The sequence below is a fragment of the Pangasianodon hypophthalmus genome, chromosome 13 (assembly GCF_027358585.1).
Source record: "Pangasianodon hypophthalmus isolate fPanHyp1 chromosome 13, fPanHyp1.pri, whole genome shotgun sequence".
NCBI lineage: Eukaryota > Metazoa > Chordata > Actinopteri > Siluriformes > Pangasiidae > Pangasianodon > Pangasianodon hypophthalmus.
The window spans coordinates 18,774,775-18,801,196 of record NC_069722.1 but is presented as its reverse complement, the minus strand read 5'-3'; the positions used below and the strand labels follow the sequence as shown (position 1 = coordinate 18,801,196).

General features: G+C 40.2%; 1 protein-coding gene across 2 annotated transcripts in view; it reads right to left on the bottom strand.

The window, feature by feature from the left end:
• Positions 1 to 1,665: 1,665 nt before the first annotated feature.
• Positions 1,666 to 26,422, bottom strand: part of tnrc6c1 (trinucleotide repeat containing adaptor 6C1) — a 64,044-nt gene continuing 39,287 nt past the window's right edge. For both annotated transcript variants that reach the window (XM_026917183.3, XM_026917185.3), the window contains 18 exons: positions 23,818 to 26,187; positions 18,594 to 18,779; positions 17,706 to 17,869; positions 17,484 to 17,561; positions 17,262 to 17,319; positions 17,034 to 17,182; positions 16,825 to 16,956; positions 16,586 to 16,726; positions 15,619 to 15,738; positions 15,370 to 15,453; positions 14,664 to 14,910; positions 14,361 to 14,525; positions 14,059 to 14,247; positions 13,779 to 13,928; positions 12,467 to 12,682; positions 10,842 to 10,912; positions 10,583 to 10,722; positions 1,666 to 8,942 (listed from right to left, as the gene is read on the bottom strand). In XM_026917183.3, coding sequence (XP_026772984.3) covers positions 8,573 to 8,942; positions 10,583 to 10,722; positions 10,842 to 10,912; positions 12,467 to 12,682; positions 13,779 to 13,928; positions 14,059 to 14,247; positions 14,361 to 14,525; positions 14,664 to 14,910; positions 15,370 to 15,453; positions 15,619 to 15,738; positions 16,586 to 16,726; positions 16,825 to 16,956; positions 17,034 to 17,182; positions 17,262 to 17,319; positions 17,484 to 17,561; positions 17,706 to 17,869; positions 18,594 to 18,779; positions 23,818 to 26,187 — 5,030 coding nt within the window. In that variant the 3' untranslated portion in view covers positions 1,666 to 8,572. The remainder of the gene's footprint in view (positions 8,943 to 10,582; positions 10,723 to 10,841; positions 10,913 to 12,466; positions 12,683 to 13,778; positions 13,929 to 14,058; positions 14,248 to 14,360; positions 14,526 to 14,663; positions 14,911 to 15,369; positions 15,454 to 15,618; positions 15,739 to 16,585; positions 16,727 to 16,824; positions 16,957 to 17,033; positions 17,183 to 17,261; positions 17,320 to 17,483; positions 17,562 to 17,705; positions 17,870 to 18,593; positions 18,780 to 23,817; positions 26,188 to 26,422) is intronic.

The window sequence follows — 26,422 nt, the reverse complement described above, 5'->3', positions numbered from 1 at the left end:
CTTCTCTTTAGAGGTTCTGTGGAGCAAAAGTCAGGTATAGGACCTGCTGACTTCATCCCACAATTCCTTCTCTATTTCAAATGAAATGAGGGGGAAGATCAGTCTGGGTGGAGGAGCGCAGGCCCTGACTGGTCTTAAATAAATTACACTTCAAACCAACATCTCAGAATGACGTGTATAAAGCCAAAGATGTAATCTGAGGCAGACCTCTCTATATTAGTGTTTTGAGGGTCATGTCACAATGCTTGAATGTTGCAGGTGGGGCCACAGGAGGTCTGGTCACAGTGAAAATCTGTTGTCACTCTCCATCTCTAAGACCAAAATTGATTTTTTCAAATAAATGCTTCTAAGTATCTACTGAATAATGTAAATTTGACAGGAATCTCCTTATTCTAACGGTGTAGTGCCAAGTCTTTCTCATAAATCCCCAAACCCCAACTCCTGCATATGCACTCTTCCATACAGCTGCCTTTGATAACTCATATTTCTGACAGGTAACTCTTCTTAGAAAGCTGCTGTAAATGTGTGAATTGAGGCTTAAGGCATGAGGATTTTACTCAGACTATCCCATTTAAAATGGAGTGTTTGTGTGACTCATGACCAGTAAGAAATAAGGTAATAAACAAAATCGAAACAACATGGAGAAACATCATTTTGGTCACGAGTATACAAGCTATAGAGGAATGACAATAAAAATCCACTTGACTTGAAAAATCACTGCTGATCTGTGGAATTGCTATTGATAAGTGTAACATGCTGTTACAAGTATTTTAGGTGGATGCCAGACAGTATTCTGAGTGGTGATGGTATTCACAATCATTTAAAACACCACCTACTGCCAACTGATAATATAGCATTATTAATAACAGTAATAAAATATCTTTGACAGTTTCACTGAAAATGATTAAAATAACATCTAGTTATGGGGAAATAATATATTGCCTTATAAAAATTCACTTTTTTTTTTTTTTCCCTCCTGCAGCAAAACTTCAGCTACCTCAATATCCCTCAGAGCTCAGACAGCAATGTAAATCTGTTTAGGCAGTTTTCTATCATGGTGCTAAACAGTTTGTTCTTAATTCTCCCAAGTCTTGGAGAAACCTCTCTCCACACAAGCATTGGATAAGGGAAGTGCTCTGTGAAAGTTTGAAAATATTTGGATAAATAATTTTATTACATTTAATTCATTAAAATTTTCAAGTCGGTCTGAGTTTTTTCTTTTTTAAACATTCAGTTTAGCTAGCTGGCTAGAAGCTTTCCAATAGAAACAGGATGTTTGCATGAGCCTGATTGGTTAATCCTGTTTCTTACCGCAGCAGCTGGTGGTCAGTGAGATGGGGAGGACTTTAGATCCTTTTTATGTGATGGCAACATGGGTCCTTTCAAAAATGGCTGCAGGCTGTAGTTTAGACACCCATAGGTGCCATAGGAAATCAGAGTGAAACCTAGCCTGAAACTAGATACCTGCAAATGATCCAGTGCATGCTGCTTCCCCCAGAGAAGAAATAACAGTATGTATGCAATTCCTAATAAGACTGAATGCATGCCATCATGGGAGTAGTCCAGAGTCAGCTGAAGGCCTCAATAACGCTATAAATTAATGCTGACAATATTTACTTTTTACACATATAAAAGGAATTATGTACTTAAAGATAAAAAAAAATCTTACAGCCAAAAAATGCAATTTATTAATAGGTTGAAAGAAGCTCCATTGTTCATGAAACATTTCGGTGCATGTCATCAACAATCACATTCTATGAGGAGAGAGAAACATTAAAAGCCACTGTCATTTTAAAATCTCAGTACAGGCATTTTCCTTAATATTTTAAAAGGCAAAAGCAACCCTCTGCCCACCCACACCCTAGGTAACACAGGAACAAAGATAACACACAAGACACACCCTTATCACAGGCTACAAAAACCCCACAGTGCTTTAGAGTGAGATGCTCATTGGTTTAGGAATAAACAGCATGGTAAAGTACTGGTACTGTAGTACACGATTTATAAGAGATGCTGACAGGAATAAAGAGGCAACATAATGAGTACAATGGAAGGAAAGCCCAAAAGTAATTCCCCAAATCCCATGAGATGGGTCACAGAGGTCTTTATACCTCTACACCCCACTTGTGCATAGATCATGATCCTTAAAAACCAGCTCACTTTCAATCCTTCAAATTGATGCAGAAGAAATGCTTTCATACATTTTTTTTCCGTACATAATACCCGCCACAAGAGAGAATGGCAGAAAGGAAAGAAATAGTAATGCACAAATGTTCCTGATTTCAACAGGAAGGGACCTCATGTTAAGAAAATACAATAAAGATTACCACATACAGTACTTGTATGCTCTTTTACTGTCTTTTGAACAATCAAAATCATTGATCACTTTGTCTAAAATGTAAAGCAATTTTAATATATAGACTTTTTTATATAAAGCACTCCATTGTTTAAAGTTCATTTAGAGTCCATTATTTGGTAAATATGTAACTGCTACGGATTTAGAAACAAAAGGTATTTTTCTTCTGAAATCCATAACCTTCAGTGCTTCATTTTCTTAATCGATTTTTTTTTTCCTTATAAAAATGAACATTAAAATGGTGTGGAGTTGGTACTCTGGAACCCTTGCCTTCCTGAGACATGATCCACTTTTTATCTATGTGCAAGATAGTGAGCAATTATTTGCACAAAGGAAAAACATACAGACTTCAATAGTCCATGAAATCAACAATGACAACACAGAAATAAAAAAAAAAAAAAAAAAAAAAAAAAAAGTGAATCACAACATGACAACACTGATCAATCCCAGAGTTCTGCAAGTAGCACAATAATCTTCATTCAGTAAAGTGTTTTTGTTATTCATGATGGAAGTATGTCCTTTTTTTGGACATTCCCACAGTAATTTCCTTTTCTTTGAACAACATGAAATGCTTGTAAACTGTTGGTGGCCTTGGAGGAAAAAAAAAAATAATGATATTTAAAAAAAAAAAAAAAAAAAAAAAAAGGTAGGCACCACTGAATTAAGCCTTGTAACAAACTCATCATTCATCAATTTCCATTTAGCATGGAGCTGACACTGGAAGTTACAAGTCCATCTACACTAACCTATGGCCACATTTTTTTTTTTTGTTTTGTATTTTATTTTATTTTTTTTTCCTTTTCATTTTATAATCTGAGAAAAAAAATGGTGCAATACTCAATTATTTTTCATGAAAGCAATAAAAGCCACTATAAAGTAGATAATCATATTACAGATAAAAACACACTTTTTTTCCTCTAAGTCCTTGAGTAAACATTAACACATGAATTGTCACCTTATCCCTCAGTACTTTATTTCATGGTGTACGATTAGCTGAAAGAGGGGAGGCAGACACTCAGTGCAACGCTAGAAGCTAATAACAATACACATCCGAATAGGTTTCTGACTACAGACTAGCAAAAAAGGCAACAACAACAACAAAAAAAAAAGAAAAAAAAAAAAAAAAAGGGCAAATAACCTGTAAAGATACTGAATTAAACCATAAGGTGGGCACTAACCCACTATAAGCGCGCACACTATATTTTGAACCTTTGCCCACTTGTACAGACAGATTAACAATCACAGTCATTCACCCATCAGAACACACACAGTCTTGTGCAAACACACATACAATAGATGTCATTTTGCTTTTTTTTTTTTCTTTTTTTTTTTCTCCACACAAATGTTTTTACGTTTTTAGTTCATTTTGAACTGATGTTATCAAAAAGCTTGGAAGTGTATGAATGACAAAAATCATTACAAAAAGTTTCACATTACATTATTGGCGCTTCTTTTGATTCAAGTATTAGTATATCTTTCATTTTGTATAATTTTGATATGTTTATACTTTCAATATGGGTACACAGAGAAAAATATACGAGTTGGCATTTAACTTGGCCTGGGAGAGTAAATTAAGGTAAAGTGGAAAGAGATAACCAGCTATATACATACATACATTTTCAAATGTGCATGTATATAAACCAGTATATGTGCATATTCTACCCAGGACCTTAGAAAAGATTGGATTCTCTTTGAGCTGATCTCTTTCCTTCCCTACTAACTTTTTTTTTCTTTTTTGCTCAAGCTGCATTATAGCCATTGTGATCGTTGGGGAGGGGGGTGCATTAGTCCTAAAACAAATCCACAGTAGTGGACTGGACATTTAGTGAGGTACAGAAAGACAAGACAAGCCTTACAGGACTTCTGCAGCAGTGACTTGGTGTTCTGGGGAATCAATCACTTTACCTCACTTGTGAATGTGACAGTCTGGTGGCTTTGAGTACAGTTTAAAGCAAGGCAGTTTGGAATAAAAAGGGAAAAAGAGGCAATAGTGATTATTACTAGTGTCACTTACTAGGGCCTTTTCCCTTTCAAGACTTAGTACCAACTGACATGTGCTCTTATCCTGATGCAATAGGTCCACAGGCGCCAAATTATGAATATCACTGGGGTGTGAACAACCTCCTACAAATGTGTGATGTTATACAATTTCATAAAAACAATATCCCAGCCCTCAAGATAAATTTTAAATGCTAAAAGTTTACCCTTTTAGCAATATAAGTGTTTCTGATCACAGCACTCATCAATGGCATTCTATTTTAGAATCACCCATACAGCACTGTGAGCCTCACCGGCTGGTTCAGGACCTGTGAATAATCAAAATCTGGAACCACAGACACAGCCTTTAAAGGACCAGCTCTCAATGTGAACTAATTACAGCCTCTTTGTTGTGTGTCACAGACAATGTGAACAGGGAATACAGAAGACAGATGTGCCTATAACAGATACTACAATGAAGGGTCATCCTTAAAGTATGCCGTACATTTAAAATTGGGCTAAATATGACATAATTAATTCTGAAATATTGGGGCGCTTGAGCTCCAGAGCAGTCATGGAGCTGGCACCTATATGGACCTGGACCTGTGAAAAATAGTCTGCTCTGGTTCTCTGCTCCTTGGTCAGAACAGAAGTGAATACCATCAGTACAGTATCCCCACAGTCAGCCGTTTGCTGCTTTGGGCCATAAAAGGCTTGCAGAAAGAAGCACTTCAACCAAGAGTGTACTATAGGTTTTGAAATTTCCTAAAAGCAATACAAGGACAAATCTCTCGTTTTTGGTTTAAAATATGATGCGACCCACATTAACATAAACCATCTACAGCATACCTAAGAATCCCTGTTTTAGTTCGCAGCAGTCCATCCTGGAGAATTTTAATGCCTGGGACAAGGTGCTACCCGTCAGTCTTGATGCCAGCCTGCATTCTACCTTTCCATCTGTATGTATTCAACAATCCACAAAAAAGATCACAATCTGTGAATATCTATAAAGCCCAAGTTTCACAGACATCTGTTTTTTTTTTTTCCTCCCGATGTTTGAGAATCATGGGTGTCAATTAACATTTTTGATAATATTACAGAAAAGAGGGTGCATGCTGAAGAACTCAGAAAGGCAAACACAAAAAAGATTTCCCAATACTCCCACCATTACAGATGCACTAATTCTAACCAATATGAAATACATCTAAAGAAATATAAGATTCCCCCCCTCCAAAAAAACCACCACTGAACAATATATGAATTTCCTCCTTTGGGTAAACTAAGTTTGGAGTTCTCTGAGTCTGCCCTGAGATTGCATGCACAGTTTAAGAAGCCGTTCAGAGAAAAAGCAACAAGGGCTAAATATCATTTTTTCGGAACTGGTGTTCGGAGATGCAAACATTTTGAACACTGCAGGCCACAGTAACAGGAAGCTGCCTGCTTAGAAACCAGGAAATGCTAGAAAACAAAAACAAACAAAAAAAAAACCCAGGAAATGATGGGCTGTATTGAGTGACAGTGAACATGTATCTCTCACTCAGACTTTGCATAGAAAAAGAGGGTCTCTCTTGTCATTTGCTTTTATTACTGTGATAATCAGAAGATGAGAAGTCGTAAAGAAAGAGTTGCGCTGTGTTGTTTGTCTTCAGCACCAGTATGAGTACAGTCTTGCAGGACCATGACAGAATAAACAGGAAGCAGACAGAAGGAAAGAGAGAGACTGGGTAATGGAGAGGTAGCAGGCAGGCTGAGCATGTCTAATACTCTTAACTACAGTTCCCTAATTCCAGTAGGATGTGCCCCTAAACTCAGTCGATCCATAAAAGCAACCCGGAAAAGGAAAATCCCCAAACCGTCCTTCTAGATCAGCATGATATGCTGACATGGCATAGTAACATGAACTGTTGCAATTAAAAAGCGTAGACATGCCTCTTTCTCCAAATGTTCCTGCATATGTGCAGTGAAAGGGGCTGGTAAAGAGCAGCTACTGTAAAAGACCACTGCATGAACTCACTCACTCTCTCTCTCTCTCTCTCTCACACACACACACACACACACACACACACACACACACACACACACACACACTTAAAGAGCATAAAGTATCATAAAGACAACAATAACAGCAATGTTGACAAAAAATAAGAACACTTGCAAATCCAGGGAATAAAAAAAATACAACCAATAATTGAAAATGACGTGAAAGGATCTTGTCCACTTCCAGCTAAAGTGATCTTTGCATGAAAAGAAAGAGAGTTTTAAGAGAGTTGAGACGAGGTCAAATGCTGGCGCAAGAGTACTGTCGGGCCATTTCTGAGAGAGCTGCCACTCTGCGCCAGGCCAAACAGCAGCTCCAAGTACGCTCTGGCATCGGGCGCACCGGTCTGGCACAGTGGCGTCAGAGTCAGCGTGGGCACAGCGGGCGCCACAACAGATAGGCACTCAGTGGCCACACTTATTATCCAAGGAAGGTGGGGCCGCCAGGCGTAAGGGCCCCGCAGGATCTATTACCACATATGGACATGTCTAGCATCTCCAGACAAAAGGCTAACAATTTTGGAGTACTGTAACAGTAATATTTACTTTGATATATATCTATATATGTATATATATAAATATATATATAAACACGAGAATGCTTCAGAATCAGTTTTGCATGTTTTTTTTTTTTTTAATCTACCCTTCATTTGCTACCATTTGACGTCCATCCAAGGGAGGGACATAAGGAAAAAAAAAAAAATCCATTTAGAGTTTTAAAAAAAGAGCATGGAAAAGCTATGTAGATTGCTTTTTCTTTGCTTTTTTCAGTTCCAGCTTTCCATGTGTGATTTGTTGGCATTGAAGTTGGAGCATGATGCTCTTGGTAAGTGCTATGATAAACAACCCATTTTTCAAACCAGTCTCTTTGTTCTATTATTTTGTACCAAATACAACATAAAATGCACCTTGTCTACTGGGTAACAAGAAACACTTATTTGGTTTGAAGCCCGCATCCTGCTATGGTCACTTTGTGTCTTTTAAGGAAGTGCTAGTGATCGTCTTCACTACAGGCTCACACACCATGAGAAAGTCTTCCTCTTTGTCCCCACACTTGGTGGATGAGGGACAACAACTGTTTTTGTGCCCCCACCTCCAATTTAGAAAAGAAAGGAAACTTCACCAGCATAAGCTCTGTATAATGATGGACGGAAGAGTCTGTGGCATATTGCACGTCCGACAAACATGATTTTTTTCCCCACTGGGTCACAAATAACTGAGGTCATTCATGGAGCAGAAGAGAAGGAATTGAACGTGATTTGACCATTCGTTCTGTGTGGTGTGTTCCGAGTGTTTCGTTAAAAAGTTCTGAAGACAGTGGTTAATGCAGCGCACACACACACCCACACACACACACTGGCAACTATTTGCACAGCCTGTCCTGCAGATGAGTAAGCACCAGCCACACGTCTGCCCCTTTAATAGTGATGTGGACAGACGAGGGTGATGGCTGAGGTCTGAAGGAAAAGCAGATGTGTGCTGTGGCCTGTGTGCTAAGTCAAGCATGAAACTTTTCTTCTCTGCTGGCTCGAAAGTGAGGAAAATGTGCAATTCTCGGATCCATCTCATCTGTAAGCCCAGAGTGAGTGTGAGGGAGATGAGGCTGCTAAGCATTTAAGGCTAGTTTAGTGCTGTTAAACAAACCCGCCAGGCTAACAGATGAACAAAAAGCAATGGATACAGTCTAAAGGTGAGGGCTGATAGGAATGATGCATTTCTTTGGGGGAGTAGGGAGGAAGGCTCGTACGGTGTATCTGGGGTGATGAGGGGCTTGTGCCAGGGGACATTTAAAAATGGCAGCTTGTCTGATCAGTTGTAGTAAAATACAGTTTCACACAGTTTTCAGTTATTAAGAGAAAGTTTGTAATTAAAGGTTCTATTTCCTTTTAGTTTCGTCACTTGCTCTTCTCCAAAAGTCTTAGAAAATACTGTAACCAAAGCATCACATGAAAAAAAAAAATAACACAAAAATCCACTGAAATGATGCAAAATAAAAAGGAGGAGAAGAGGAAGAAGGTCAGCAGCCTTTACAAGTGTATCTTCAGCCTCCTGTCTATTGGTTCACAGTTCCACTTATGCTGATTATCACCACATGATTTTGCTTGGTTTTTGCTCCTGTGTAATTATATTTCTTCAAGTTTTTTTTTTTTTATGTTCATTTTAATTTTTAATATTCATAATTCTCCTCCTGAGTCGACTCCCTCACATGGACTCTCCGCTCAGCAGGTCTCCAGGAAGCAGTGTGTTAATAGGGGTTGGGCTGCCTACCACTCGGCCCTCCTCTGTACTGGGCGGCCCCCAAAGGCTGGAGTACTGCTGCACACCCCCCCATAGCAGCTCGTTGCCTGCCTTAGCTGCACTGCCAGCTCCGCCTCCTCCCAGGTTGGCGGTGTTCCAGTGGCCAATGGGGTGCGAATTGGCAGACGCTCCACCCCCCAGCCGCGTCTGATTGGTGCCCGGGTTGGCCTGCCAGCTGGTGGTGGGTGTGAGGGATTGACCCTGTGCAAAGAAGCGATTCACCTCCTCCTCTCCAGCAAATTCTGCCAGGATGGTGGTATTGCCCAGTACACACCTGCACAAACAGGATGAAATCAAGTCAACTCTGATCCACACACACAAATTGAGTGTAAAAAAAAAAAAAAAAAAAAAAAAAAGAAAATTGTGCCTTTACTATCATGTTGTAAAATATAGCACAGGGGAAGTGGATACAGCATTGAATAAAGTGCCAGTAGTGCATCAAATGAAGGACAAGAGCGCAAAAAAACAAACAAACAAACAAAAAAACACCCTGAAGCACTTACATCTGAATCTTTAGAATTAATTTGTTGTCTTCAGTAGCATCCAAGATGAAATGAAATTCTGAGCTGACTTTTTTCATCAACATGTTGGTCTATTTTCACTTTGTTTAACAGTTTCCTACATTACCCGCAATGCCGTTTGGCCAGGGGCGTAGCACCATATGTTGGGCCCCAGTCACAGAACCAAGAGGTGGGCCCCTCACCACACCAACCACCTCCTCCATCCCCCCTCTGCACCCGTCCCACCAGGCTTAAGTGTCTAAATGCCATATTTTAAATTAACATTTTAAGTGATAAATACAAGACTGCTTTATTTTCACTGTGATTCACAGCTTTTTTCATTTGCACAGAGTTTATATTCAGAGGGTCAAAAACAAACTATTAACATAGCAACATATTAACATTATAACGTAAGTTGATACTACCAGTACTGCAGAAAGGCTGGTATCGTTACATTTTTACAATTTCAGTATCGACTTTGTACCGAAGTACCGGTACTTTTGACAACGCTACTACACTGAGGTAAAAAAAGATCAGAACAGTTATGCTTTTCTCTTGCAAGCTGCATACCAAAGGCTCACCTTTCTTCTGAAGAAAAAAAAAAAAACCAAGTCAGAAGTTGTCTGCCCTCCTGCAGCTTTCTTTCCCTCTCTCTCTGCTTCTTTCTTTTTTTGATAACCCTATTTAGGCTTCATGTTTTGTAGTCAGCAACTCCTTTCCACGTCACTATCTGAATTTGACCGACAGCGCCAGACTACAAGACCAAACCACTTTCCCTTTTGACAAGGGGATTGCAAACACGAGGAGGGCACAGCTGCCAGGTGAATAAAGAACATTTCTCATTTTCACAGATGGAAAATTGAGTCTTGTGATATTTTATTCCTACCAGCATGTTATTACAACTACGTAATGTTCTCATGATAATGTTACTGATTATCAACATACCAATATATCCCCCCCCCTTTCCCTCTTTTCCAACAGGGTTTTAGCTTGAGTATGTTCTTAGACCCTGATCTATTTGTACTAGCATGAGGATATGTTTTTTATGGAGTCCTAAAAGACTTTGCCAAAGTCATCTGCTGTAAATGTAAATGGTGTAAATGGTGCAAATGCTGCAAATGTTGTAAAAGCAAACTTGCTGCATTGTAATGCACTTATGATAATTACAGTGAACAAGTATAGCTCTAGGATACATTAGACATTTGAATTGTGCAATGTTCCACAAAACGATATCCGCATATACGTCAAAGTGAAGCAGCAAAGAACCCAAACTGCAGGTTTCAACTGTAACTCATGAGTGGATCTACTGTATGTATATGGCCACTCAGTGTTCATATACATATAGTGGATCCACTCATGAGTTACAGTCTCCACCATACACCATCTAGGAAAGCAAAAGCATAGCAGCACATACATGTGCAGGGACTTCTGGGCTTTGCCAGCCTCGTCCTTGGAGCTGTAGCGCACCACGGCGTTGCCCTGCGTCAGGTTGAGGTGGAATGTGATTAAGGGGCCATGCTGCATGCACAGCGTCCGCAGAGTAGAGCCGTCAATCTAGAGGACAGACCCAGTCACACACATTTAAATAAGATAAAAGCCCAAATAACAGGGCATTTTATTTAAAAGAAAAAAAAAAGCTCTCTGTGTATGTTTATTTAGTCTTCCTGCTGTACCTGGGGTGTAAGGTTCCTTAGTACAAGCCAGCTGCTGGTCCTGTTGGAGCTGTCTGTACTCCATGTGGTACCTGTTTAAATAAAACATAAATGATAAAGATAATAAAACTAATGACCTATATTTTAAAAATGACAACCAAAAGACCTTCATGTTTGTCTAGTTTCTACAGGTACAATGGAATCAGGCTTCTGAACACAGACTGAACTGAACTGGATTTTCAATACAAGTGGCTGTAATGAAGGAAGGGACATTACGGCTGGATTTCAATAAGGAAGTCATAAAGTGTTTAATAAAAATCTTTAGCCAATGTGTATATGAATGATGGCTATTATGGGCAAAGAAACTTGCTGCAATTTATCAGCATGCTGAGCAGTATATATTTACTGTTAGTGTAGTCTCAATTAACATAAGATATTTTTGAGAATTAATAAGTATTATTAATTATAAAGTTGAAATAAAATTAGTTGCATATTGTCTCCAAAAACCAAAAGTACCAAAGAACCTTAAAACCTAATAGAGGATGGTGTGCTTAGATATAGGCTGCATTTGCTGGTTTGGTCCAACATGACAGTATGGCTGTATATAAGTATGCCAACTGCAAGACCATGCAAGAGAAGTGTTCTCTGGTTTGCTAACTGTGAGGCTGATGCGGTACTACATAACAACAGACAACAGAAGGCATATGCTGTTTAATGTTGCCATACAGTATTTGTATGTCAGTGCTGCTTTTTGTGTTTTCCTCCTTGTTTGTAAAAACAGAGTTACTTTTGGCCATCTCACGTGCAGCAGTTTATCTCAATGTTTGTGCCTCAAAATGACAAACGGGTCAAAGTTTAATTATAGGAAAATAATGGTTTAGTTGGTACAAAGCAGTTTTTCTACTCATCTGTTATGCCTTTGTTGAGGTAAACTAAAAGGACACAATAAACATGCCCAAGTTAATTCACCAGCTCAAGACGATATTGTGAATCTGCTGCATTAACATCCTGAGCTTGGTATAAGAAATGTGCTGGTGAGTGTAAAATGTCCTCACTGTGGCTTTGTACCTCTCAGCAGACTCCACATCCATACATACACTGCAGATGATAAATGAACCAAGCTTTTGACATAAATGTAAAAATTATTTTATGTTTTGATGTGTTTTGTGCCATACAGACCTGTTTTTTGTGTGTGGGGGCATCAGGAAGAGCATTTGAATGTTATTTTACAAAATGCCTTGAAAAATGTGAACGGTAATTTACTACACATGTAATGTTTTGTCAGGGGCTGTTTTTGTTAAACCACCTACCAACATTTCTAAAGTTCTTTATGTGGCTCACAAATCAACCAACAGATCCAACAACAGTGTGCAACCTCTCAAAAAAAAAGACAAAAACAAACAAACAAAAAAAACAACAACAACAACAAAAAAAACAACCACCACCAAACTACATAATGGAAATGGTCATCTTATATAATGTCAAAACAACCCATGAACAGCATCAGGACAAGACACGAGTCATAATGATTATAATGATAATGTTTCATTTCTATCACTGAATTGTTCTTGTTCATTTACTTCACTCATTTGGTTCAGTTGTGTGCATACACTCACACATCCAAAATGTTTCATACAAACAAGTACCTGAGGAGTAAGAACTGCTCCAGCCGGGCACCAAGCCTAGGCTGTTGCCCCCCCAGGTGGAGGAGGGCTTGGTATTGGTCAGGCCAGGTGGAGGACGGGTGGGGGCTGTAGTGTTCCTCGGTCCCTGAGGCACCTTCCACAGCTCATGGGAGAGTGAGGCCTGCGTGTGTGAGATGGGCCCTGGCGACCAAGTGGATTTCATGTCTGACAGCTTACCTGCATGAGCAGTCAGAGGTTTGAAAAACAACTGATTAACAACAGAACTTCATACCAACACATGTGATGCATTTTCTTTCAAAACTACTTAAGAAAACAGTGAAATGGGGGTGAGGAGTTCTCATAACAGTGATAAACAACAGGTTGTCAAAAGAAAGACAAAAGAAATCCTGCATACAGTTATCTTTCCTCATTAATTCAACCCAACTAATAGCTGCTGATCATGCTTCACACGAGACTACTACCCCACTAACACTCGGAAACAAACATGTTGAAACGGGAATACCACAGTTCTAGATCTCAGACAGGGCACATTGTGATATGAGAATTACTGTGTTGCAGTCTAACCCTGCGTTCACACCATTCATTTTCTTTGCACTTGCACAACACAGTGCTGCAATTTTAGCAACAAAGAAACAGCAAGACAAGCAGCATAAGAGCTTATATTTTCAACTTTATGCAAATTAGGTATGATGTGATAAAGTGACAAATCCAAACAATTACTTTGAGCGATTCCTCAGACGTGCGTGGTACAACATTTTCACATTCTCTCTCTCTCTCTCTCTCTCAACTTTCCTGCCTGCAATTACTTCTTAAATTCTGCTTGACTCAAGCAAAATGGAAAAAATCTTACAACTGTGTTTTGATCTTATCCTGTCATAGACAACCTCTCATCAAATGTATAGACACATTACAAAGAAAAATCAAGCTTGGAAGAGGTCACTCAGGAACCTACTGATACTGTAGGTTAGGAATAGAGGTGGGGTGGTAAGGCAAGAGGTGGATTCTCGTAGCTGTACCGTGTGCGGTCTGTCTCAGAGGAAGACAGACTAAAAGAGCTACTGTAGCCATTCATTGGCCAATCACTGGAGAAGTTGTTGGGGAGGAGCCTGTGTGGCCCAAAAATAAATCACGCAAGAACACAAGGGAGGAGGAAGAAATGGTAATAAATAAAAACTGGTAGTGCTGACTGTGAAATATGAAACAATGAAATAAGCCCATTGCAGCCTATTGTATGTTTTTGACCAAATGTTTTACTATTAAAGGTTGCCAGATCATTACTAAGACATTTTCCTTCTTTACACTGTCTTCTCACCTCCACTCCTGTCTCTGAGCAGGTAGCGGTTCACATCCTGAATGTTGGTGTTGATAGTGGGGCCACTGGGAACACTTCCTGGGGTCACATTGGGGTCAGTCTCAGGGTCAATATTCTGTAGTCCTTTCCAGGGCACTCCTGGGCAGAACTCTGATGTAGTTCAAATTGGTCATTACAAGACTGACTCAAATACTTGGAATGACATAAGCTGATATACTGCTTTTTAGGTAATTATTAGTCTACAAAGGGCTGAGCAAGATCAAGTTCAACGATTACTGACCTGGTGGCCAGCTGATGTTGGTCCCATTGGACATCTTGTCATTGGCATTCTTGCTCTGGCCCCAGCTGTCTGGGGTCACCAGTGAACTGGCAGGAGAGTCAGTGCCCTGCATCAGGTTATACGGGTTGTAGGAGTCATCCAGAGTGGGTTTACCTGGAGCACCAAGGTTTGGACCTGCAGAAATGGCACCTGAGCAAAACAGAGAAGGTAAGAGACAGACACATACGCTGTGTTAAATCTGTACTCCGCATAACCTATGTCTATAGATATAGAAAGCAAAATTAGATCTGTGACAGTTGTACCATGCTTGCTGAGTCCAGGTTCCATAGGCGAGGAGCTGCCAGAGAGATTCTCCATGGAGTTGGGGTGCGTCCACTGTGACAGGCGCGACTGAGGCTGAGGAGAGTCCTTCATGGACAGACCTCCCACTTCCATGCAGTTTACATTCATGTTGGGGTTCAAGCCAGCTAGATAAGCAAACATGGGAGGAAGATCTAAATGTTTAATTCACATAATAGTATCAACACTGGCAACAAAATCCCTCTAAAATAAGTTGTCCATGACAGCGATAATCAGAGAGACAGAAAGATAAAACCAATACTCACAGAGAGTATAAGAGGAGAAGGAGTTGGGAGAAGACTGCGGCTCTTTGGTCGGCAGGTCAGAGACAGAGAGGCCTGATGCCTGTTGGTGAGAAGGAAATGTGTCCAGTGCTGATTTGCCTGTGCTGGGATGCAGGCTGGGATGAGAGGGAGGAGGCTGCTGCTGCTGCTGCTTCACCAGCAAAACCTGGGCCAGCTGCCGCTGGTGCTGCTGGATCTGCTGCTGCATGTTATTGATTGTACGTGCAACCTACCAAACACATACACACACACGCACACAAAACAGAGAAAGACAAGTTAAATTAGGATGTTGTAACTATTCTGATGATCTGCAGAATGTCTCTAGTTCCCTCCATAACATTCACATCCTGATGCTCCCATTGTTGACAAACACTACAAGATTACACCACGATTCACCCACTGAATAACTGTATCCATGGTTCTCAAAGTGGGATCTGTGGTCCCCAGGGGTCCATGAGGCAATTTGCTAATTGTGTTACTGTGGTGGAAACCACAAACCCCCATTTATCAAAATTATTATGCCTATAAATGTCCACTGGAATCTTAACAAAAATCATAAAAATTCTGAGAACCCCTGTTATATTTTATACCATGTGCGCTTTCTTAAACAAGCAGTGTGTTATATCCTGTTGCTCCTGACTGGAAAGCATGGACAGGTTTTCCTGAAAGGGCATGCTTATAAGCTTACTTGCTGCTCCTGTTGTCTGATAGGGCCAGAAACATTACGCTGTGCCTGCAACATCTGCTGTTGAATTTGTAAACGCTGGTATGCCTGCACAAATACAAAACACCAGACATCAATTAACACTTTACATTTCATTTAAAAATAATTGCACCAAAATCAATGTGAATGGAGAAGACTTTGGTTTGTGATCTATACTGACCAAAAGTCTTTTTCTGATCTTGACATGCAGTACTGCCTCATGCTGACACTCACCAGTTGCAGTTGGTAGAGTTGGTTCAACAGGGTCATATGCTGAGGGTTTATTGGTGAGGTTAAAAGTGCAGGGTTGAGACCAATGTTTTTTGCTGCAAACTGTAAGAGCTGTGCTTGAACCTATAAAGCAACAAAATACCTGAAAACAATTCACCACATATATCTCTAGTTGTTGACAGATCACAGGTTGATTTATCTGTTTAGACTGACATGCTGGTGTCTGGATGTGTGAAACTCAGTGCATGTTTCCAGAGGCATAGCTAAGGGATGGGATTTCAGGTTTTCAACCCGCCCAAAACATTTTTATTGACAATTCTAACTGCTTATTCTGGGTCCTTAACACAAATACAGTACAGCTGATTAAAAGTGTCAAATAACAGTGTTTTGCTCAGTAACTGCTCTATAATGATGTTCATAAAAGGTCAATAACCTCATCATTACGATTCCATATTTAACTGCCCCAGACGTCAAATGAACACATCTTTAGTTTGTTTAATCACATTTTATTCGCTATCAGCTGCTATTTTAACCACTCAACATAATGCTTTTTTTTTCCTGTTTGAAAGCTACTAGCCAGCTAGTTTCATTCTGAGCATAGAGATACTGAGGTGACAGCCTGTTGAGGTCTACAGCAGTAGGAGGAATGAAGGATAGATCTGGTTTTATAAGGTAAGATGAAATTACTAGCATGTTATTTTAATCATGCTCATTGGAAATGTCATGAAGGTAAATTTCCGATTAACATCATTACTATGGCAGGATTAGTTGACAGTAAATTGTGCCTTAAATAATTAAAATGACATTCTGAATACCACCACTGCTTCTACTACTGTCTAGTATTCACCCAAAATGGATGAGCTTGTCACATTTATCAATTTAATTGTACAGATCAAACAATGATTTTATTTAGTACATTTCATCAACCCCCCGCTACAATTAAGTCCTGGATACACTGCATGTGTCTCACCTGAGGGGAGAGAAACTGAGGCACTTGAGCACGTAGACTAGGCTGGGAGGAGTTGAGAGGTGGCACTGCTGGCTGAGGAGGAGGCTGCTGCAGGGCCCGGGTTTGTGCTGTTCCACTACTGCCAAACATGCCACTCTGCATCTACACACACCAAACAACAATGAGGAACACTTTTTATAATGATGGATGAAAACATGGTATGTCAAGCAACAACCAACATTCCCTCTCCTCTTCCTGACCTGTCTGTTGTTCAAGTTTTGCATTGTGACCCCAAGACTCTGGCCAGGGAGGGCAGCACTAGCCAACGGGAGCTTCAGGCTGGGAGAAGGCATAAATGGTGAAGTTTGGGCATCATCCGCTAGTCCTCCATCCTGCAGTGAAGAATATCTCACAATAAAGATTTACACCAATGTTTAACAGTTATGGAAGAGAAAGAAGATTAGGCTACCTTGTCCAGGAAGGCAGGACGGTCTGAGGAGGAGTCTTTGGAGATGATTGAAGGCCTGCAGCTCATTGGCTTGTTGACGAGGCCATTACTGTAGTCAGAGATTCCCAACCCTCGCTTATCTAATTCAGTCTTCTTTTCTAACAGGGCACCTACAACAGAAACATGCACCAAGTGTTAAATGCTTTAAATCACTCCACTGAAGTCTACCTGTCAAGATGCAACACATACTCATGGCCTGGTCCAGGTTCATATTGTTGCTCTTCAAAGCCTCCTCTGCAGGGTCTCTCTGTAGACGCATATTGAGAAAAATGCATCAGGATGCATGGCATGGAATTTTGTATGCAAGTAGTGCGTTAAAAGCATATACTGTCTTTGCTGATTACTGTACATTAATTAGGCATTATAGCAGTACTTCTAAAAACTGTTTAATGAGGCATGTTTAACACTTACAGGGAAACCCATATCTGTCAGCTGTTTAATCAGACGGGTCATAATCCAGGCATCGTCTTGTTTATTAGGAACCTTCGTCTGTAAGACCAGAAAAGATCAAGGTTTGCTGTCTTCATCCATATTATTCTTATAAGCATTTACTTAGCACACCAGTTATACTTAACATATAAAAGAAGAATGTGAATGCGAGTAAGTAAACTCTCTTTCTTTGTCTTTACTGACCTTCTGAGAACCTTTCTTGGGCTGGTTGCCCCATGAGCTGCAGGATGAGCTGCTCTCCTGAGAGGCTGTGCTGTTCCACATGTCACCCTCATCCTGCTCCCACTGCCCTGTCGACAGGCCCATGTCCTCTCCACCTCCCCAGCCATCTTGCATAGATTTAGAGGCTGTAAAAACAGATAAAATACAACAACTTAAACACCTGCAAGGAACCAGCTAATCATCAATAACTGGAATTCAACCAAATACATAAGATCATGCATTGCATTCACTCAACAGCAGAGGTCAGTATAGTTCAGAGTTCAGAAACCTTATTGTGTTTAGAATGTATTGGCATTACACTAACAATAAAAAAAAAAAAAAATCTCAATATGAACTTGTTATACCATAGCGCTGTTGAATTCTTCAGTGCGTTTGGACAGGTGTTGTTTCCATAACAGCAGGGCTCTGACAGCTGGTTGCAAATCTCAGGTTTATATTAATGCTTTTGTTCTTATATGCTATTGTTTCTATAATAATATAGAAACAAATAAACTTTAACAGCCAAAAGTAAAGTTTCCCACCATGGGAAAGGACAGAGGACTTTGCACTTTGTGGTTTCCCAATAAAAAGACAAGCTGAATCATTTTCTGTCTTATTAACTTCAAGAGAAAGTGAGGGAATGTTCCAAAACATTAAATGTAACTATAAATTATTCAAGAATATGACACATCATTGTTTAATCATTGTAATGGTTAGCACATTGCTTTAGCATAAAAGAAGTAACATATTCAATTAGAACAAGATGCCTTGCTGTGGTTTATTCCTTACATAATCTATTTTTATAGTTTTGTTTTACATCATGACTAGCTACAGGGTACTTGGGACATGGATATGCTGGTGAAAACCAACCTGGCTTGCAGGGGGCAGATCCTGGCGGGCCTCCACCTCGGCCATAGCCTTCAGGGCTACTGTCACCCCAGCCCCCAGGAGGTTTGCCCCAGGCTGATGTGCCATTGTCCACGCTTGCTGGAGAGGGCACTGGCTCTCCCCATGAGGGCTCAGATTTGGAGTGGACATTTGGCATTTCTCCCCATCCTGTACAGAGGCACAGTTAACCTCAAGAACACTACACTGATCATATATTCCACATAAAGCATTTCTTATGGAGTTGTATAATAAGCATTCAGTGTTGGAAATATGATTTCCATGATTTCCATAGTTTTTCTATTGTGTGCTACTCGCAGAACACTTCATAACGTGGGTTGTGTTGCACCCTTCTCCACTGCTCAGATTACTTTTACAACTGCAAGAGGTAAGTAATACAATTTAGATGAGAATTTATTCTATGGGCTAGATCCCATGCTACACTCTATGAACTACAGTATATAGTACGACTACACAGTATCGGCGGAATTGCTACACTGACATATTATTGTGTACGGCACTGTTAGTGTTAAATTGTTGGAATCTTTTCAGAGACTTGAGTCATTTAAGTCCATGGCGATAAATGATTTGTTCAGATTTGTTCTTCAGTTTGTTTAGTTGCATGGTTTGCCCAAATATGCAGCCTGATCATATAGCAGTCAGACAAGGCTGACAACAAACAGCCTGAAATGTTTAAAATAGCTAATAATCATTATTTTCTAAAAGGCTTGTACAGGCTTGTTTAGAAAAAGAATTCTCACATCCAGCACAACACAGACTACTACTATCTTCATTTAGTACCAATAAACTTGAATGGGACTCATTGCACTGACTCAACTAACCTGCTGACCGAGAGAGATTCATTGACTAAAGAAGTACAAAATTAGCTTAGATGCACATGCTACTACAAATATGATAAACATGGAATGGATGTTTTAAAAATCCTGACAGTAATGCAAACTTATGTAAAACATATGTAAAATGTATGTTTATAAGTAGTGTACGATTGGGAGGTGACCCCAACCAGAAGATTCAGTTATCTGCTGCCCTTATTGTAGGATCTCCCCAGTATTAGTGTTGAGAATAATACCTTTACTGTTCACATCAATGTGACTGCCACAGTTACTGAATACCAGGTGAAAGAGCAAAACCACTGCACTTTTCCTAGTAGTAGGAGTTGAATAGAACACAGCATAAGCTATACCATCGATCTGGACACTAAAGTAATGTGAATTACCCTTACAGGTAACCAGGGAATTTTTAAACCAAACATCCTACACAGTTTAGTTTTAAATTAATTTAGATGAAGTCAAAAGTGCAAATGCGTCAAAAGCACTGGGACTGCGTAGACCTGATTATGTGTGTGATATACTATTCTAAATTCTAAAAAACTTGCTCCTTAAATGTAGCTGTCAGCAGAAATATCTGACTATAGTCCAAGTGCATGGCAGATGAAGTGTGTTTAATTTTTGGCACAAGCTGGCCTAAAGATTCCAGGTCTTGTGCTGACTTTGCAGAGTGGTTGCAGAGCAGGAAACCAGCGGTAGAGGGCATCAAACTTTTTCCAACAACCTGTTCAATTTCTGTGCAACTGCTCCAAAACTCTCAATACTCATTTCCTGTTGTCTCACAGTGCGCAAAAACTGGTTTTACTGACATATTTAAGTGACGATTTTCACAATTCATTCAGTTAATTCAAATGAATGTTTTAAAGCGATTTTCAAAATATTCTATTTGAAATTGTACATGTAAAATATATATATATGTTTACATTTTTAATTAAAACATCCATAAATGCTATTTAAACATTTAAACCAATATGAAGGAAAAACACTTTAGCTAACTAAAAGCCTCCTACAGCCTGAGCTACTCTTGAACACTGCACGCTTAGATTAAAAAAAAAAAAAAAAAAGCCAAGATATGCAGGCAGCACTTCGTCGAGGACTGAACTTGTAGCAAAAGGTTCAAATATCACTTCAGAGATATGGAATTGGTACAGGTTTGAAAAGTGAGATGAACAAGTTTATGTAAAATATAATGCTGCATTGCATCCTAAGTGGTAATTCGCCGGTCAGAACCTCGGCACGTTCAACAGAAAAAGTGGGAAAATGGATACCCCCATGTTCGTATTTTGTTAGCAGCAAGCTAGTAAGCTAACTTGTGTGAGTGATGTATATTTTCTTTCTCAAACAGCAAACTGTTTGGTCAGTGTTTTAGATTTAACAAACTTGTCTGTATGAAGATTAATCTAATACTTGTGTAACTCATTTAAAGGTAAGAATTTTTACTTTATTTCTGATGCTGTGCACAGTCATGTTGATTTGACATCACTCCGTAAACAGGGAAGGAACCCAGATTTGAGAAAAATACCCCAAGTTAACTTCAGTTGCGGTGACATATCATGTCACGAAAGACATGGTCCCCATTTACTCTGTCAAGAAAAAAAAGAGTTTGCTACATTGTGCAAAATTTTTTTTTTTTTTTTTTAAATATCTTTTCTTCAAATATTCTTTATTTCAAAGAACCACTGTTTGCACTATTTGCTATAGATGGTGCTGTTACTATTTTTCCCCAAAGACAATCTAATAAATAAAATGACTTTACAAATACATTGTGTAATTTTTCAACTGCATTACGAGAACAAAAAAAAAACAAAACAAAAAAAAACCCCAAAACAACAACAAAACTAAATTGTAATCGAGAATAATTCAAAAAAGTTGAAAAAAATTAGATTTTTTTTTTTTTTTGCAATATCGCCCAGCCCTAATTATAAGCCACATCTATGTTTATATGATAAGCCTCATTAATCAGGTCTTCTTCCTGAGATGCAATCTACTTCCTCAGATGCAATCTTAACTGTAGTGCAAAGTGATTGCACAAGCAACATAAACCTTCATTATAAAATTATTTTTTGCTCCACAGGTCATCTGACAACTAAATTAAAGTGAGAAGGCGAAAAAGGCCAGATGCATTGCTTGTGCTGTTACTGACACTATGTTCAAACTAAGGATGTGCACAGGTATTCAAATAATCAGCAAACCATTTGAGACACCAGTATTCAAATACTGAAATCACTACTTCGCATTTTGTTATGCCATATGCCCAGAAGTCATGTGATCAGTCAGTGATAAATTTTAAAAAGAAAATATCAATATTTTGATGCAGAGAGCAGCACTGTCATAGTGAGCATCAACACTGGTTGTGGGGGAGTCTCAGGAACAGGCAGTATTTACTCTCTTGCTGGTAGGCATGGACTCCTATATTTCGTGGCAGCTACAAATTTCACTGAATTTTTAAGTGAGGATACAGCAGGATCATAGGCTGAAACACTGAGCTTACATCCAGTGCACCTGATATCCAGTAAAGCGTTTGCTGTGAGTTTATTATTCCTGTTCATTTTTCCCCCCTCTATATTATCATCAAATACAAACACATGCACTGCTGCTGATTAAACATTAAAATCAGGCCTAAGGCACATCCCTATTTCAAACAGGCCTTTTTTTGTCAAACAATCTCTGATATAGTGTCAGAATGAATTTTGGTGTCTGAGGAGACTACTTTTCAAATTTTAATAATATTTATGTATTCAAAAGCACATCAAAGAATGTTTGTGATACCACACAAGTCTATGCATTAAAATGGAAAATCTATTTAAAAATCAGAATTTTGAATTTTGACTAGTTTCGAATGTTAGCTAGTTAACTATACCTTTCGCCTGCCCCACAGGCATGTGCCTTTTGACTAATTTTGATATTCGAATATTCATAAGAGTTAAAGAACATATATTTGCTTAACTGTAGTATTTGAAACTGAAATATTAAAAGCACAGCAAAAGCTTTACAAAATGTTAGTTGTACTGAATACATGCTCAGTATTTCTGTCTGTAGCCCTACTGTAGCAGACCACACTCTGCTTTGACAAAAATTCAAACTTCGTGAAACTTCTAAGAATGAAGAAATTAAAATCTAATTGAACTAACAAACTTTTTATCACAATGGTGATGCAACATTTATAATAATTGAAAGGTGAGTAAATATTTTTGCATGTTATATTTATTTAAAAAGGGAAATAAAAATAATAAATAAAAAATAATTAAAATGAGCATTCCACGCAATAGCGTGTTGTGACACGGCTGCAATATACCATGCATGCAGCATTGCTTCTGGTGTGAAATGGGCTTGATCTGCAAACCTGCTCATCAAAATTGCACATCACAACTGTGCTATGCTCTGTGTCAAAGTATCACCAGACATGGCTTTTCATTTGCAACATCATTTTCTAACTGACTTCCTGTGTACATAGGGCATAAAAAATAACTAATTAAATATTTCGGTATTTGAATATTGGAAGCTCAGGTAAATAGGTATCTATAAACCTTTGCAAACATCCCTATTTACTATAACAACTAATATGCAGAGAGAACATAGAATGTAGTCAATATGGAGGCAGAGTATGTAGGGGCTTCTGCCTAGGGAAAGGTGGCTTTGTTTTAGTTACGGCTGTTAAAGATAATATTTTATATATGTTAATGCAACGACTTTTTAATACCACTAATTCTTTGAATGTCTTTAATGCCAATTCCTAGTTCATTATATAGATGGAAACTGAAAACTTTGTTCAAATGCTTCAACAAAAACAGAAGAGAAACACAATGCTAAAATAAGCATTTCATGGATATAGCAAAGCTAGAGAACACTGAAAAGAAAACTTGCCACACTTAACACAGTTGCTGCTTAAGGCTGATGCTAAAGGCTAGGGTACGTGAATGCAGCTGTCTTTTGAACACTTGCCCTGTACTGAGTAGTCTCCACTGTTACATATCTGTGTCTTGTCAGTGCCTAACATTCTATCATAGTATCACTAGAGGTCAGTGACAGGCAAGTGCCCTAATCAAAAATCCAGCAATACAGCCAAACATGTACAAACAGCAAACGCAGCCAAACATGTACAAACAGCAATTTGCAAAAGTGACTATAAAACTAACTATATTATATCTATATTTAGTTGTGTGCCATATTGTTCATAACATATGGTCATTTTTAACATGTTTTTGATGCTAAGAGAGATGGTGAGATTTTTACTTAGATGATAAAAATCTATCTGTGTCTTTCCATATCGTTCCCCACTTCCCAAAATGCCAAATTCATCGCTTAAATGAACTGTATAAAGCTTGGTTATCAGAGAACAAAAGACAAATACATTCATTTACCTGTGGTCATCAAGGGTGCTCTGCTATGAGGAGCCACAGCTTGATGTGGGCTTGTACTGTCAGGAGTGATATGGTTGTTGGTTGCAACTGGCCCTCCATGTCCATGGCCCTGTAACGGAGGTTGATTATGATGGGTATGGTGGTGATGGCTGCTGGGGGGATTGCTGGCATTTCCAGAGCCTGTTTTACTCTGCATTCCAGGATTGTTCCTGTCCCAGAGGTTAACTGTCTTATTATAACTGCTTGGATCACCCCAAGCTGAGGTACCATCATCGATTTCCATCTTGCGTCGGATGGAGGGTGGGGAGGGCTCTTCCCATCCTGTGGGCTCTGCAGCATGATTATGTTTTACTCCTCCTCCATTGCTTCCTCCCCAACCAGAACCACTCTGTTTGAGAGAGCCCGAACCTCCCCATGAACCCATGCTCCCACCAGTACTACTGCCATTGCCACCCTCCTGAGACTTGTTGCTCCATCCCTGTGTTGAGGCATTGGAGCGTTGTGCATCTCCCCAGCCTCCACCTGGGGATGGTTTTCCCCAACCACGAGGGCTTTCTTTCCACCCTGATCCATCTCCCTCCCAGGAAGAGCTGGATGGTCCATTCTTCTTTCCTTCTCCAGAGTCACCCCACTCATCACCAGCTCCACTGTCCCCTCCTGGGTCACTGCCCCAACCATGGGATGGCTTGGGGCCCTCTCCCCAACCCTGAGGTTTAGCCTTGGCATGGGAGTCATCCCATGTAGGAGACTTGTCTTCAGAGCCCCAGGACTGCCCACTTTTTTGCAAGCTACCACTGTGGCCTCCTTGTGGTGGGTTGCCCCAACCCCCAGGACCAATAGGGGGTTTCTTGCTGTTGTCACCCCATCCAGAGCATGACTGACTGGGGGATATTCCCCAGCCTGATGTAGTTGCTGCAGCAGGGCGATGCGCATCACTCTTGCCCCCAGAGTCAGGTCCAGAACTTGGATTGACACTACCATGAGATGGTGGTTGTGCCATATGAGGTGCATTTGAAGATGAGCCCCAGGCTTCAGTACCAACATCATTCTTGTGATTTGAGCATGCAGCTTCTTCTGTCTCCCAGGCTGTGTGCTGACGGACAGGGGTCTGTCCCCATCCTGTGTTGCACAAAACCCTTGGGTCCATGTCCTGGGCAGGCAGGAGAGGTGGGGCCATATCTCTTGATGAGCGTTCCCTCCTGTGAGAATGACCATCCATGCTGTCACTGCTTCCCTCGCTAGCTGGAGCATTGGCCCCACTGCCCCAAGAACTGAGTGGCTGCTCTTGAGTGGGAGATCCTGCAGACTCCCACCCTTTAGGTTCACTGGAATGCTTGCCCCAGTCCCCATTGGATGAGGCTTGTCCCCAACCAGGGGTGCCTGAAGCTACTCCTTGACCCCAACCACTTCCTGAATCCCAGCCTGAATCCTTGGAGCTATTGGCAGTCTTGGCATCTCCATTACCCCACACAGACCCCTCCTCCCCATTGACCTGTGAACTTCCTGTTGGAGACTGGACAAAAGAGCCCATGCCAACAGGGGTGACACCCCAGTTAGGTAGACTATTGGCAGGGCTCATGGGCTCTTGCTTAGTGTGATTTGGTCCTTCAGTGTTAAGGTTCTGAGGTTCAGAGCTAAAAGACACATTCGTGGAAGGGGAGGAGTGTGGCTCAGAGGTGTCACTAGACACTATACCACCCCAGGCGGTGCTGCTATTACCATTACCAGAGTTTCCAGCAGAATTTCCATTGCCACCAACTAAATTGCCACTACTGCTGGGTCCAGAGGATGGAGCACCTGGTGGGCTGCAGATATTAGAAGGAGCTTGGTTGGATACTCCAGAGCTGCCACCCACGCTTGTTCCCTCATGGCCAAGGACTGGCCAGGCAGAGGGGTTGGCGTTGGGATTCAAATTCAAGTTAAAGTTGGAGGAGCCCCAGGTCCTGGCTCCCAATGATGCACTGCTGCCATCACTCTTTCCTTCTCCAGCAATGGCAGGAGATGGGCCAGAGCCCCAGCCTCTACTGGCCCCACTCTGGCTGGAGAGGATGCCTCCTGAGTGGCTGTTACTGGCTTTACTGGGATGATTAGTGGGAAAGTGTCCTTGCTGGCTGCCCCCTGTGGCCATGCTCATGCTGTCTGTGTTGCTGCTGATGTTGTTGACAATCTCAGTATCTGATGGGCATCCTGCAGGGATGTGGCTTTCGCTGCGAGAAATAGAAGGCCACTCCTCGGTATCACTTTTGTCTATAATCAGTTGATCCCAGCCACTGTTACTGGTTGTGCCTATAGTAGCACTGCAGTTGATGGGTGTATGTCCCCAGTGGGGACTCTCATACTGTGCTGAATGGCCACTCTGCAAGGGCAGGTCTATAAAGAGTAAAGAAAAACAATGAGTAAAAAAATTAAGGCATACTGTATATCTGAGACATATATGTGACATGACAACTACTAGATCACTTATTTCAAATAATTAATAGATTATGTATTTAATTTTTGGTAACTATAATGATTACTTTAAATTATCACTAATTTCAACACAAGACTATGCAAAAATATTTTTTTCAAAACCATAAATGCAGCCTACGGAGAACACTGTCTACTG